This window comes from Phocoena sinus, chromosome 15 (genome assembly GCF_008692025.1).
Source record: "Phocoena sinus isolate mPhoSin1 chromosome 15, mPhoSin1.pri, whole genome shotgun sequence".
NCBI lineage: Eukaryota > Metazoa > Chordata > Mammalia > Artiodactyla > Phocoenidae > Phocoena > Phocoena sinus.
In genome coordinates this window covers 43,207,121-43,221,158 of record NC_045777.1, presented here as the reverse complement: position 1 = coordinate 43,221,158, position 14,038 = coordinate 43,207,121, and the positions used below count along the sequence as shown (strand labels likewise).

At 52.5% G+C, this 14,038-nt stretch overlaps 1 protein-coding gene across 9 annotated transcripts in view; it reads right to left on the bottom strand.

Annotated features, from left to right (window-relative positions):
- NINL (ninein like) overlaps positions 1-14,038 on the bottom strand; it is a 125,769-nt gene continuing 111,731 nt past the window's right edge. For 4 of the 9 annotated variants that reach the window (XM_032606937.1, XM_032606936.1, XM_032606940.1 and 1 more), the window contains 5 exons: positions 7,917-8,075; positions 7,138-7,251; positions 4,219-4,389; positions 2,860-2,973; positions 1-957 (listed from right to left, as the gene is read on the bottom strand). In XM_032606937.1, coding sequence (XP_032462828.1) covers positions 766-957; positions 2,860-2,973; positions 4,219-4,389; positions 7,138-7,251; positions 7,917-8,075 — 750 coding nt within the window. In that variant the 3' untranslated portion in view covers positions 1-765. Of the gene's footprint in view, positions 1,116-2,859; positions 6,205-7,137; positions 7,252-7,916; positions 8,076-14,038 lie in introns of those variants that run through there. The other 5 variants (XM_032606942.1, XM_032606939.1, XM_032606943.1 and 2 more) reach the window with 5 other exon arrangements.

The following is a 14,038-nucleotide window of genomic DNA, read 5'->3' as shown; positions in this document are numbered from 1 at the left end:
TCAATTTTAATAGAAAAGAACTTTTATTGCAAATACAGTGACTCTTCATATTACAGTAGTTTACTCTGATAAACCAAATGGCCATAATTTATGTATATTTTGGATATAAAACTATACTTTTTTTTTTTTTTTTTTTACATATATACTTTCCAGTGTGATGACACTTCAATGAGGAAAAGATTGCATTCACAATAGAAACCATCCTCCCTGAGTCCACAGCCCTAAAATAACAAGCACGGTCCAAACATCCCTGCAGTGGAGCTGACCCCCAACAAAGGGGCTTCCCCTCCTGTATCCCTCATCGCCAGTTGACAGTCACAGGAAGTGAAGCATTTCTGGAGTGTCTGTATCCACCCACTATGGAGAATGCCAGTGACTCAACCAGAGCAGCAACAGTGAAATGGCAGCACTGCAGAGCCCTGACTTTGCATTTTAGTCTCTGTAGCCAAGGTCAGAAGTAAAACATTAAAACTATTTTACCATTTACCTTGCTGAGAGCCCCCATAACCTGTTCCACTAGTAAGCAGCAAATTTAGGAATTTTACGTAGGGACCACTAAAAAAATATATAGTCTTTTCCAACATGTCTGTTTCCTCAGCATCTGGCACATAGTCGACCTTCATTAAATGCTTGTGGGGTGAACAGAGAGTCATAATCCTCATCTGTCCAGGGGTGTGCGGCCAATGAGCCATAGAAGTTATGGCATCACAGTGGTTTACTTTTAAAAGATGTTCTTTCAGAATGAACTCCAGGAAGAAAAGCAGTCTACACAGAGAGAGATGCTGAAGCGATCTTACTGAGTAGTTTGTTGAGAGCTCTAACTCTTTCTTCCAAGAATCGGGATTTTTTCTCAGCACCTCGTTGCTTCTCTTCAGTGACCTGAAGCGCTTTCGTTAGGTGAGCATTTTCCACATAGAGCTCCTTGAGCAGCAAATCGGATCGTGTATTCTTTTCAAACTGGACAGGGGAGAAAGCCACACTTCACTGTGAATCTAATGCAGAAATGCCATGCTACCAGCTTGCCCCTCCCAGTCTTCCACGTTGTTCAAACCACAGTTTGGGGATTCTTAACACATTGGAAGCAAATATTGGATGTAATGACAATTTTTGTTATCCTGGCGGGAGAGAGGAAATTGAGAATCTGATGAACTATGTGGTAGAGAAAACTTCAGCCAATTTTGCACAAATTGATTTTTACCATAAAATGAAGACAAAAAGACCAAAATCTGTAGGCCTCAAAAAGGAAGGAAATTGTCAAGAGTACCCAAAATGTTTGGCTCATCTCAGTGTGCTCTGCAGGCCCATCCCGTCACCCAGGACACAGTGAGGCACTGTGGTCACCACACACACAGCAGCTGTAGAGGCTTCAGTGATGGGGACACAGGCCACACTAGTCAGGATGCTAAGACACGGGGGTCCCAGATTTGCGCTTCGTGAGTCAGCACTACATACATTCACTCAAGAGTTAACTGAGCAGCTCCGTTGGCCAGGTGCTGCCCTAGCAACAGCCCTGCTCTCACAGGGCATGTATTCCAATGGAAGGAGACAGACCAGAACCAAGCTCGCAGTTTTGGATGGTGGGACTGGTGGTGGACCAGCGTTGGGTGGTGGGACCTGCTAACAGAAAACCCAGGAGGGGACACACAGCTGAGACTGAGGTGAACAGAGAGGGCTTCTCTGTATGTTGACATTTGGACGGAGAGCTGAATAAAGCACCGGGTAAGTCAGTGAGGCTGTCCGGCATGAACATTCCACGCAGAGCTGGCACATGTGGGGATGACAGGAATGGCCAGGAGGCCTGTGAGGAAGTCAGAGCTGCCATGCTGGCTGGGCAGGGGGCCAAGGGGAGGGGAATAGGTCCTGCAGAACCGTGAAGACCACTGTAAAAACTGCCTTTTACTCTGAGGGATGTAGAAAGACTGGAGGTTTCTGAGCGGAGGAGGGCCAACACCTCCGTCACATTTGAAGGTGACTGTTGCCGCTGAAAGCACATCAAAGGAAACAAGGACACCAGCTGTTAGGACCCAAGAGATGGGGGCTCTGTATCCCACGCTGAAGGCCTAGCTGAAGGATGAGATGGGAAGGGGTCCATCAGGACTCCAAGGTTTTGGACTTGGGTGGGCAGGTGAGGGCACAGACAGCTCTGAAGGACTTCTGTAAAGAGGAGCAGAGAGCTGGTAGGACCAGGGCTCTGGAAGGTGGTGTTGAGACAAGGCTCCAGAGGATGGGAGGGCTGGGGCGGCGGGGAGGGGACACAGGCACATGCATTTCTTTGGGCACTTCTGGTCTTCCAGTGAAACAAGCACAGAGCACAGCTGAGGGGAGAGGTGCTGGAGGTCAGAGACAGGAGGGCAAGGGCCCCCTGGAGAGGGCAGTGGGGGCGAGGGTGTAGTTGGGACAGCTCCCCGGCCACCCTGGCACCTCCACATGCAGGAGCCTTAGGGTTCACCTGGGGTTTGGGCTGAGGTTTTGCCAGGAGTGACTGCGGGAGTCACCGAGTCTGACTGCTGGGAAGGAACATGAGGACCAGGGACAGAGAGGGTGGGAGGATGGCAGTGCCGGCAGGGGAGGGGCTGCAGAGATGCGGGGGTGGTCAGGAGCCGGTGGCCCGCACAGAGTGACGCTGCCCGGGGACCTGCAGCTCCGGATGCCGCAGGTGAACCATACCTGACTGCTGTGTAAGAAAAGTATTTCTACAGATTCTCATGTTTCATTTCCTGTAGCTCCAAGTGGAACTTTTAGGGCAGCAATGGCCTCTCTCCTCTCTACCTCTCAGTGATTCCACAGGACATGGGGTTCTCTTGGGTTATGTCTCCCTGATCAGCTACTTGAATGCCCAAACGAGGCGTCATCACTTACCTGCTCTTTCAGCTCACGCACCTTCTCTTGGAGGAGCGCTTCCACGTTCTTCAAAATCATTTCCACCTCCTCCACCCGCTCTTCTGCGGCTTTCAGCTGTTTTTCATGTGCTTCCTGCACAAAAGGAGGTTAGAGACGAACACTGTACATTTTAAAAAGAATCATCAGGGGTTTATTTACTTTAGAATGGAAATTAGCTGACGTGTGCAAATCTGAGCGTGTGGATAACCTTTCATCCGTAGAGGGACGGTTAGAAATGTCTCACAAGCCACAAAGCTGCATTTCTCATTGTAGTCTAAGCAGATCAGCAGACTGCTTTGTGCTAGGATTTGTCCCTTGAGTCCTAAATGACTCAAAGGTGAGTTTCCCCAAACACGTTAGTCTTTCTAAAGGATTTCTGACTAAATTTCTTTGTTCTGTCAATAATCTCTCACAGATTAACTGTCTCTCCAGCGTAACGTTTTTGCACAACGCTGAAAGGCTAGTCTTCATTAGAATTTGTTTTACAAACGTCGAATTTCACCCACCTTTGCAGGCTTGCGCCAGTTCCTCCCTCGTGAAGGTGCCTCACCCTCTGGCCCTCCCCCACCCCCACCTCACGAACTCTGAGGACCAAGATGTGCCCCGCAGGCTTACACTTTAAGGTGCTCACTCACTGGTGCCTGAGAGGGTGCTTTCAGGTGGGAACCGCTGCCACCAGAAGTTGACAGAAACGGAAGCACAGAGAGGTTAACTGGCCTGAGGTCACTCGGCTGGGGTGGTGCAGCCAGGATCCAGATCCCTGCAGTGCGTGGTCTGAGCCACTGTCCTGCTGCCCTTTGAGGCTGTGACTCTGCTTCCATGTGCCTAGATGCCTAGGGCAGCACATGGCACACAGCCGGGCTCCCCAAGTCTGTGCTGTCACTGCGCTGACCTCTTGTCCAACCGCCCCCCACGCCCTGGCTACCTTTAAACATGCCGAGCACAGCCCACCTCAGGACCTTTGCACCTGCCTGTACTCTCACAGGGCTACACAGGCAGGGACCCTGCCCGTCGCCTCCCTCGCGGCCCCTCTATCACCATCTTTCAGGCCTGGAAGCGGGGACCATGTGTGTGGCTGTGTGGCTGGCTGCAGACACGTGCAGCCCGGAAGACAGACTGGGGGGCTTTGGGGTGCCTTCTGGGTCGGCTGCTCAACGCCCCCCAGTTCTCAGGGCAAGTTGGGTCCCATAGCTTCCATAAACCAGTCCTCACGTCGTGGGACATCTGCGGGGCCATCTTCCCCTGGGCACCTGGGCAGCTTCTGGCTAAGTCACCAGAGAGCCAACCTTAACCTCCCCGTCACCCTCAGCCGGCCCTTGGGCCCCCGTCCTCACTTACCCGTTCCTCCACCTGGAGCTGCCGAGCCGCCTGCCGCTCCCCTTCCAGCAGCTGCTGCAGCTCAGCCACGCAGCCCCGAGGCACCAGCTGCTCCATCTGCTCCTGCAGCTGCTGGACCGCGTGGGCGTGCTGGGACTGGGCCAGCCTCAGCCTCGTGGTGGCCCCGTACAGCTGCCCGGGGAGAAGGCACCCAGTGTGGGGGGAACTGCCCAGAGCTACCGGGTCACTACCAGGCACAGAAGGCTGCATCCCTACCTTTGAGGTCACCCCACGAGGGAAGTGTCTGCAGCAAAACCCACGATTTCTAAAGAGCCCGTTTGGCTGAATTCTGACGCCCAAATTCCATGCAGCTGGCGCTTCTGCACAGTGAGAGCCAGGAAGGCCCGCCTGTAATCCTCCACGTGACCTCCCGCTGGGTTACGTAACCTCCCGGGTACATTACTGGGGCGTAATTCCTTTAATACTGTGACCCACGCCAGCTGTGTACGGCAGCCTTCCTCTAAGTGAAGAGTTCACGCTCCTGACACCTGGCTGCGGCCGGGGTCCCAGAGGTGGGTCACACAGTGATCAGCGAGGGGCTGGGAGCAGGTGTGGATGGACCTCAGCACCCGCTCCCTGGGCACAGAACCCACTGGGGCGTTGCTACCAAGCTGTCCAGAGCCTGGCTACTTCCCCTGACGGACCACCTGGGAGGCCGGATCTCAACACCACTTCTATCACTTGGACTCTGGCAGCTTCGTCTGGAACACATGGAACTTCCCTCTGAGACCTCACAGACAGGAGAGGCAACAGCTCTGCCAGGGGTCCTGCCGTGGGCAGGCTGGAGAGGAGGGCGCCGGCCATGCCAGGCAAGGGCGAGGCTGTGAGCCCGCAGCCCCACTTCCCTCACCGTCCCGTGTCACTGCGTGTCTGAGGGGCCACCCCAGGCCATTCTCCAGGACGGGTCCCCCCAGAGACACACCCATACACACGGGTCCAGCAGGGCAGCTACCGTGCTCTTTGGGGTGAAGAGAGGGGAGGACAGTTCCCACACACCCTCCACCAGATGTAGCCTCCTCCCGACTTTCGAGATTCAGACGGTCCCTCTGCAGTCACTCTGGCCCGTGTCTGCGCCCCTACCCACCCGAAAGTGCTCTTCACACCCCCTGCCCAGGTTCCTCGCCGCCCGCTTTCCACTTGGCTGGGTGGTATATCAGCACTGCCCGACTGAGTGCCCCGAGCCCCCTCCTTGTGAAGTGAGGTGCGGGTGGAGGCTGGGCTGCCTCCGGAGAGCCCTGCTCAACTGCCACCTGAGAAGGGGGACGTCCCCAGGAGAGCAGCGGGGCCACTGCAGCCGGGAAGCCAGGGCCTTCGCGTTCTGGATGCCGGGGCGGGGCAGCGAGCCCCTCAGACGGCAGCCCCTCCTGCCCTGAATCCAAGCTGGACTGGCAGAATGTGGGGAAGTGATATTCAGAACTCCCGGGCACCGGCCTCAGAAGCCTAGCCACCTGTATGCTCTTCTGGGGGCGCCTGGTTGCTGCACCTTGAGAACCCCATGTCGTGGAGAGGCCGGTGCGGGTGCCCCAGTCCATGGCACCCCTGTAAGTGCCCTCTTGGACGCCTGGCTCCCCTGCTGGACCTGTGACCTTGGAACCACTCATGGCGCACCGGTGACCACTCCCTCCCTCCCCGTGGCTCTGTGTGCACCTCACCTCCACACACCCAGAGGGTCCCTAGGTGCCCTGGAAGCTCTTACTTCCCTTCTCCACACTTTCATCCAGGTGTGTTTCACGGGGGTCCCCGTCTAAATCACAAAAGGGGCGCCAGCTCACATCGCAGCAGCCCGCTTAAGTGCAGCATCTCCTGCCGTGACGGCAGCTGAACGTTGAGCAGCCCAGCGGGCACGGAGACCTCCGGCAGCCCAGCCAGCCTGCCAGCAGATGGGTCTGACTCCTTAGCCTCGAAGGCTCAATCTAGCCCAGGCAATTTCTCAAGGTTCCTTTGGCACTAAAAGTAGAGAAGGGAGCCCCCAGTACGTGGCGGCACCTCGGGCATAGTGCCTGCTTACGGCGGGGGGCTGAGCCCACAGGAGCCTGACAGCACCTCATAAGGCCCCGGTGGGGGATCCCACACCCAGACCGATCCCTCTGCAGCCCCGGGCCATCTGAGAAGTGACTGTTCACACCAGGTGACCACAGCCAAGTCCAGGAGTCAGGCCAGGGGCCAGCTGGGGAACCTGGTACAAAGGCTGGGCAGAGGCATGCGGGTTAGAGACCCTCTCCCACGGCCCTTTTCCCGCTGCTGTACCCTGGCCCTCCAAGCACACCCCAGGTCTGAGTCCACACTGGGCCCGTGGCCCTCAGGGCACCTCACCCCGTCACCTCCCTTCTCCTGTTCGAACTCCTCAGAAGAACCAGCCCTGTGTCCCTGAACCTCACGCTGTCAGGCACCCACCGTCCCTCCTGGGCCCACTTTGCTCACATATGTTTGTCCCAGACCGCGAACTCCCTGCCTCCCCTGAGCCTGGTGCGCGCTGGACAAAAGCTGCGGCAGGAGAGCAGGTGGAACACCCACAGGTACGTGACACCTGGGCTCCACTGGGGGCGCGGAGCTGGGTCACCTCGGGGGCTGCTCTGCCGTGTTGGCCTGGACCTCAGAGGCCACCTGCCCCGTTCCCTGGCCCCTCCATCTGTAGAGGGCACACCTGGAGGCACTGCTATGGCCTCTTCCCCTCGTGAGGAACAGGCGCAGCTCTTCACGTGGCTCACTTGAGTTCAACCCGACCCTGGACTGAGCCTGACTCAGTCCTGGGCCTGGTGGAGGCCCAACTAGCTGGGCGACCTGAGGCAGACCAAGGATGCCCCTGGCTGGACTAGTCCCGGACAGGCCGTCAGAGGCAAGGCTGACCCCTCCTGGGTTGGGACCACAGCACACACCCACCTGGTCCCGACTCTCTTCGAGGGCCTCTCTCAGCTGTGACTGTGCCAGTCTCAGGCTCTGACGTTCCTGAGTCACGTGTTCAAGTTCAAGTTCAAGTTTTTGGATCTGGTTATCCTGTTTTTTAAAAATCAGTTTCACAAGTATAAGCAGTATCTTAGCAAAAGTGTGATACACGTTTAATGCAGAAACTTCAGAGAAGCAAACGTGATCCCAGCAGCCCGAGGACCACACCCGACGTTCTGCTGTATCTCCTGGCCCTCCCTCCACACGCACGGACTTCTGTTGTATGCTGTGCTTTCCCCCTCTTATTATATCTTGAGTGTTAAATACTTTTCAAAACCATGGTTTTTAGTGGCTGTGCCATCATTTACTGACTAACTCAATACTGTTGATGATTCAAAGCTGATTCCAATTCTGTTTTGCTATTATAAATACCACAGCAATGAACACACTTCCAGCTAAGTCCGTACACAATGCTCAGTAAAGTTCCCACTAGCAGAATCATGAAGCCAGAGCGCACGGGCGTTCCTGATGCTCTTGACGTATATTTTGCCATACTGTCCTCCGGAGAGGTTGTACCAACTTACTCTCCTATCATCAAGAGTTAATTCCTCTCTACTACTTTTTCTAGATACCAGGCTTTGTAAAAGCTGCTGAAGTCCACATATTTTCAGGGCTTGCTTGTTAAGTCCCTCCCTTTACCTCCAGGCACAGCAGGGCTGTGCCTCATCTGTTTGAGGCCAGCCTGTCTGCCCCTCCCTGCCGCGCCGGCCACTCACCTGCAGCTCCTCCCGGCGTGCCGCCTCCTCCAGCCTCTGTGTCAGCCGCTGAACGGTGATGTGATTCTTCTTGCTCTGGGCCTGGTGGGTGGAGGCCTCCTCTCCCAGCTGCAGGACCCTGTGGTTGAGCTGGGACAATTCATCCTTGCATTTCTGGCTCTAGAACAAAAAGGGATAAAACACAGATGAAAAAGTTATTATAATTTTTTTTTTTTTGCGGTACGTGGGCCTCTCACCGTTGTGGCCTCTCCCGTTGCGGAGCACAGGCTCCGGACGCGCAGGCTCAGCGGCCATGGCTCACGGGCCCGGCCGCTCCGCGGCATGTGGGATCTTCCCGGACCGGGGCACGAACCCGTGTCCCCTGCATCGGCAGGCAGACTCTCAACAAAAAGTTATTTTTTTAAACAAACAGCATTCCAGTGGTTCTCAACCAGGGACACTCTTGCTCCCCGAGGGACGCTTGGCAATGTCTGGAGACCATTTTGGTCATCACAGCTAGCGGGGTGGGGTTACTACTAGAAACTAGTGGGTGAGGAGCTCAGCGTCCCCAGAGTGATGGGCTCTCTGGCCACGGGGCAGAGGATGAACTCTGGTCCTTCCAAGAAGCAGCAGACTGGGCACTAGGGGGGCTCACAGCGCATCAACATCCAACCACTGCTCTGGAGAACTAGCATGGTTTTCTTGTTTCTCCCACCGTTATTTCTAACATTATCTTAAGCAATTTGAAGGGAAAAAAAACCCCTCGTTATACTTGAGGCACGTGATTCTCTTCAAATCATTGTCATTAAACACAAAATCCGAGGCTCTCGGTGCGGGGAGCACACTGATAAAATCTCCCACTTTGCAGGCAGCGGATGCTGGACCCTGGACGGTGCTGCCTGGGATGAAACAGCAGCCAGCAGGTGACACATGGAAGTGCGTTATTTCCAACCGGGTGTCACACACCTTCACACAAACCACGTTTCACTCATCTGCTTTTCCCCAGCAGCCGCTCTGGAGGCCGAGGGTCTGCAGCCCTCCGTGCCTCAGAGCGGCGTCCACACACAGCTGGTGGGCGCGTCACTGTCGCCCCAGGGCCGGATGTTCCCACCATATCAGCCAGGCGCAGGAAGAAGCAGGCTGGGGCGAGAGCTATGGGTCTCTCCAGGGGACAGCAGAGGTCTGAGAAGCCAGAGGTGACAAAAACACTCCCAGAGGACTTCGCTGGTGGTGCAGTGGTTAAGAATCCGCCTGCCAGGCTGCACTGAATCCATCTGGTTGTGCCTTACACACACACACACACACACACACACACACACACACACACACACAGAGGCATAATGATTGATTACTTAGAACGAGTTCCTCTAGGATGAACTTTTCTTCTCTACATTAGTTTTTTCTTTAAATTTAACCTTCAGTTTTGAGTCACTCAGTTGGCTGTTGCATCATATGAGTCTTTGGTTGCCTCCCAGTGATGCCAGATGGGATCAGCACAGCCCCAGGTGCTAGCTGCTAATGCCTATAAAATACCACCCACCCCCACAAAGGAGAATCATTTAAGAGTTCTTCGGACTTCATCTTCAAAAGTAGCCAAAGAATTCATGTGACAGGTTATCCCAGAAAATCTTTTGCAGTTAGTGAAATTAGGGTATAACTAAGAACATTCGGAATACTACACACACAGTTTAGGTGATCTTGGTAGAGTGGTGGGACAGCAGTAAAGTAATTAACATGTACATGCTCTGCTGGGGGAGACTAAAGGGAAAGAGGTGTTCAGCCTAGAAAAACATTTCTCAGTGGATGTCCTATGAAGTCAATGCGTCTTGGGTTTAACTTTGAAACAAATTAAAACATTTAAAAACTGACTTACTAGCATTTGTGGATTTCAGATTGAGACCCATGTAAAAGCAGTGCTTTATTCTGTGAAAAAAAAAGAATCCACCAGCTGATGCAGGGGACATGGGTTCGATCCCCAGTCCGGGAAGATCCCACATGCCAAGGAGCAACCAAGCCCGTGCACAACAACTAATGAGCCTGCGCTCCAGAGCCCGTGAGCCACAACTACTGAAGCCCGCACGCTCTAGAGTCCACGTGCCGCAACTACTGAAGCCCGTGTACTCAAGGGCCCGCGTGCCGCAACGACGGAGCCCGCGGGCTGCAACTACTGAAGCCCGTGCGCCTACAGCCCGTGTTCTGCAACAAGAGAAGCCACCGCAATGAGAAGCCCACACGTGCAACGAAGAGGAGCCCCCGCTCGCCACAACTAGAGAAGGCCCACGCATAGCAACGAAGACCCAACGCAGCCAAAATAATAAAAATTAAAAATAAATAAAAACACTCCCAGAAAGAGTAAGAGCTCAGCAAGGTGTCAGGACACAAGGTTGGCAGGTGAAAATCCACTGTACTTCTGCGTCCTGACAGTGAACACGCAGAATCCCATGTGAAAAACAAAACACCATTTCTGGTCTGGCCTGTAAAGAGCTTGGAGGTCATCACTCCCATCCTCCCAACAAGAAAAAGCTGAGTAACTGAAAACTCAATCACTCTTCTGAGACCCATCAGAGAACTGAGGTCACAGGGCAAATCAATGCCCCGAAAACTGGAGAGACGGGCAAAGAGAGTCACAGCTCACCAGGAGCTGATGGCTGGAGCCCGAAACAACGTGGCTACTGTGGGCGGAACTGTGTCCACAAACTCTCGGCTGTGTCTGGAGACAGGGCTTGCAGCAGGTAATTAAGGTTAAATGTGCTCAAGAGGCGAGGTCCTAATCTGATAGGACAGTGACTTTATGAGAAGACAGAGTGAGAGGGCATCGTCTGCAAACCGGAAGAGCCTCGCCAGAACCAAGTCAGCCTCGCCTTGATCTTGGACTTCCGGCCTCGAGAACCGTGAGGCAATGAACTTCTGTGGTTTAAGCCACCTGTCTGTGGCATTCTGTATGGAGCCCGAGCAGACTAAGACAGTGACCATTCTGAAGTACACAGAGCGCTCTGTTCTCCTGCCCTCAAGGGAAATGTCCTTTTTACCAGATCAGAACCAGCGTGGGGAAGGGGATACCCAACAGCAGCCCCCTCTAAACTTTCTGACTCAGTACACACCTATCAGAGTGGCTAAAATAAAAGAGTGACAACACAAGTGTGGGCAAGGATGTGGGGAAACGATCAAGCACACATTGCTGGCAGGAACGGAAACTGTTACAGCCACTCTGGATAAGAGTTGGGCAATTTCTTATAAAACTAAACATGTAACCACCATACAACTCAGCAACTGCTCTCCCGGGCATTTATCCCATGAAATGAAAACCTATAACCACACAAAGACCTGCCTGAGAATGTTCACGGCGCCTCTGTGACAGCCCCAAACTGGAATCAGCCCAGCCGTCCTTTAAAAGGTGAGCGTTAAAACAAGCTGTGGGCGACTTCCCTGGTGGTCCAGCGGTTAAGACTCCATGCTCCCAAGGGCCCGGGTTCGATCCCTGGTCAGGGAACTAAATCCCGCAGGCCACAACGAAGATCCCATGTGCCGCAGCTAAGACCAGGCACAGCCAAATAAAGAAATAAATATTAAGAAACAAAACAAAACAAAACAAGCTGTGGGACATCAATGCCTTGGAAAAGTGTCCAGTGACAGGAAGAAGCTAACCGGGGACACACAGCCGGGAATTATGATATGTGAGAAAAGGCAACCCCAAAGTTCGTATTCTGTATTCCTTTTGTATCACATTTTGAAATGAAACAATTTTGGAAATGAAGGGCAGTTAGTGGTTTTCAGGGGTTAGGGGCTGGGGTAGGTGGGCAGGAAGGCGGTGGGTGTGGTCATGAAAGAACAACGTGAAGGATCTTTGTGGAGCTGGAGCTGTTCAGTATCTTGACTGTGGTCATGGAGACACGAACCTACACAGGGGATAAAACTGCATAGAACGTGACACACACACGAGTACACAAGTAAAACTGGGGAAACCCGAGTAAGGCGCATGGATTGTATCAATGTCGACATCTTGGTCATTGATATTCATTATGGACTGATCCCTGCCAATTCACATGTTGAAGCCCAAACCCCCAATACCTCAGAGTGACTGTATTTGGAGATGGGGTCTTGAAAGAGGTGATTAAGGTAAAATGAGGTCATATGAGTCCAATATGATGGTGTCCTAATACGAGATGAGGACACAGACACATCCGAGGGACGACCACGTGAGGACACAGGGAGAGGACAGCTGTATACAAGCCGAGGAGAGAGGCCGCAGAAGAAACCAGTCCTGCCCTGATCCTGGACTTCTAACCTCGAGAACTATGAGGAAATAAACTTCTGTCGTATAAGCCACTCACTCTGTGGTACTTTGTTATGGCAGCCCTAGCAAACTAACACAGATAATATTATACTATAGTTCCATAAAATGTTACGACTGGAAGAAACTGGACAAAGTGTATTTCTCTGTAAAATACTTCTCATAACCACCTGGGAGTCTGCAATCATCAATACTAATTTCAATTTTAAAAAGAATTAAAAAACAAAAACAAGAATGACACATCCCAGCTTCTGTGCTTCAGTCCAAAAGCCAGTAAGTGAGACCAAGTACAGAAGGCATTTACTTATGCGGCAAAGGGAGACCAGTGTGGAGGTCAGTGCTGAGTGAGACAGGGCATTTACCTGCAGGGTAAAGGGATTAATCAAATAGTTAAGTAACTCTATTGAAGATGAGGAAACCAGGTTTTTCATTGCTAGAGGCAAGAGTTACAAATATGGAAAGGGAGAAAACTAGAATTATCCCTGTGATGTTGGAATTGCAGATACGAGTTTAAATTCATGGTTTTCAGTAGGGAGATATATAAATAAGTATACCTGAAACCATGTGCATGTGAGCATAGTAAATATATGTATACACTCCCTAGCTCTATGCACTGACTGCACCTGGACATAGCGATGCCCCAGGAGCCGTGAGCACTCCTAGTGCCCAGATCTTGGTCTCTAAATACCATTCGGAACTAAAAGTCACCAAGGGCTCCTTGGAGAAATGACTGCTTCCAGGACTGGGGCAGGGAAGTACTAGATGAACCTGGAATATCGTGAGGCACCAGAAAGTGAGGAAGTGTGCAAAGAATGACCAGGACCTGTCAGGAGGACCCAGAAGTCCCCCTGAGGGGGCTCTTATTGGCCAAATCTGGGACAATCTGAGCATGAAAATAAATACTGATGGTAACATATTAATAACCCATTGAATAAAACAGGAATCTATGATAGTAACATAATGATGAATAAATAAATGGAGGGCTTCCCTGGTGGTGCAGTGGTTAAGAATCCGCCTGCCAATGCAGGGGACACAGGTTCGAGCCCTGGTTCGGGAAGATCCCACATGCCATGGAGCAACTAAGCCCGTGCGCCACAACTACTGAGCCTGCACTCTAGAGCCCGTGAGCCACAACTACTGAGCCCATGTGCCACAACTACTGAGCCTGTGCTCTAGAGCCCAGGCTCCTCAACAAGAGAAGCCACCGCAATGAGAAGCCCGCGCACCACAACGAAGAGTAGCCCCCGCTCACTGCAGCTGGGGAGAGCCCGTGCGCAGCAACGAAGACCCAATGCAGCCAAGAATAAATAAATAAAATAAATAAATTAAAATAAATAAATAGATGGAGAGAGGAAAAAGCTCTTCCTTACACTAGAACACCAATTAACAAATATAAAAGGAAGCTGGGATTAGTCACCAGCTGGCCACCATCACAGTAATAACTGACTCCACCAAGAAACAGAGGATGCGAAAACAAGGGGGTGAGAGTTTGATGAAGAACAAGATACTCACATCATGTCAAAGCATTTCCCCATAAAATATTCAGTAATTACCAAGGGGAAAGTAACTTTGTGGAGAAGCCTGACCAACACCACCTGACCAAGAATCTAAGCTGACGTCACTAATGCTTGTGTCCCCGGACTGGATGGGATGAGAAGGACACAGCATCACTTTGGGGATATTCACACATAATCTGAATCCAATCACAGGGAAGCACCAGATACACTGAAACAGCCACTTGTAGTCTTCAGAAGCGCCAGGTCCTAACAACAAGGACAGGTGGACTGAAGCCACACGAGGTCCTGGGCTGGAGGATCGGGCGGTTTCATAGTCACACTGATTTCCTAATTTG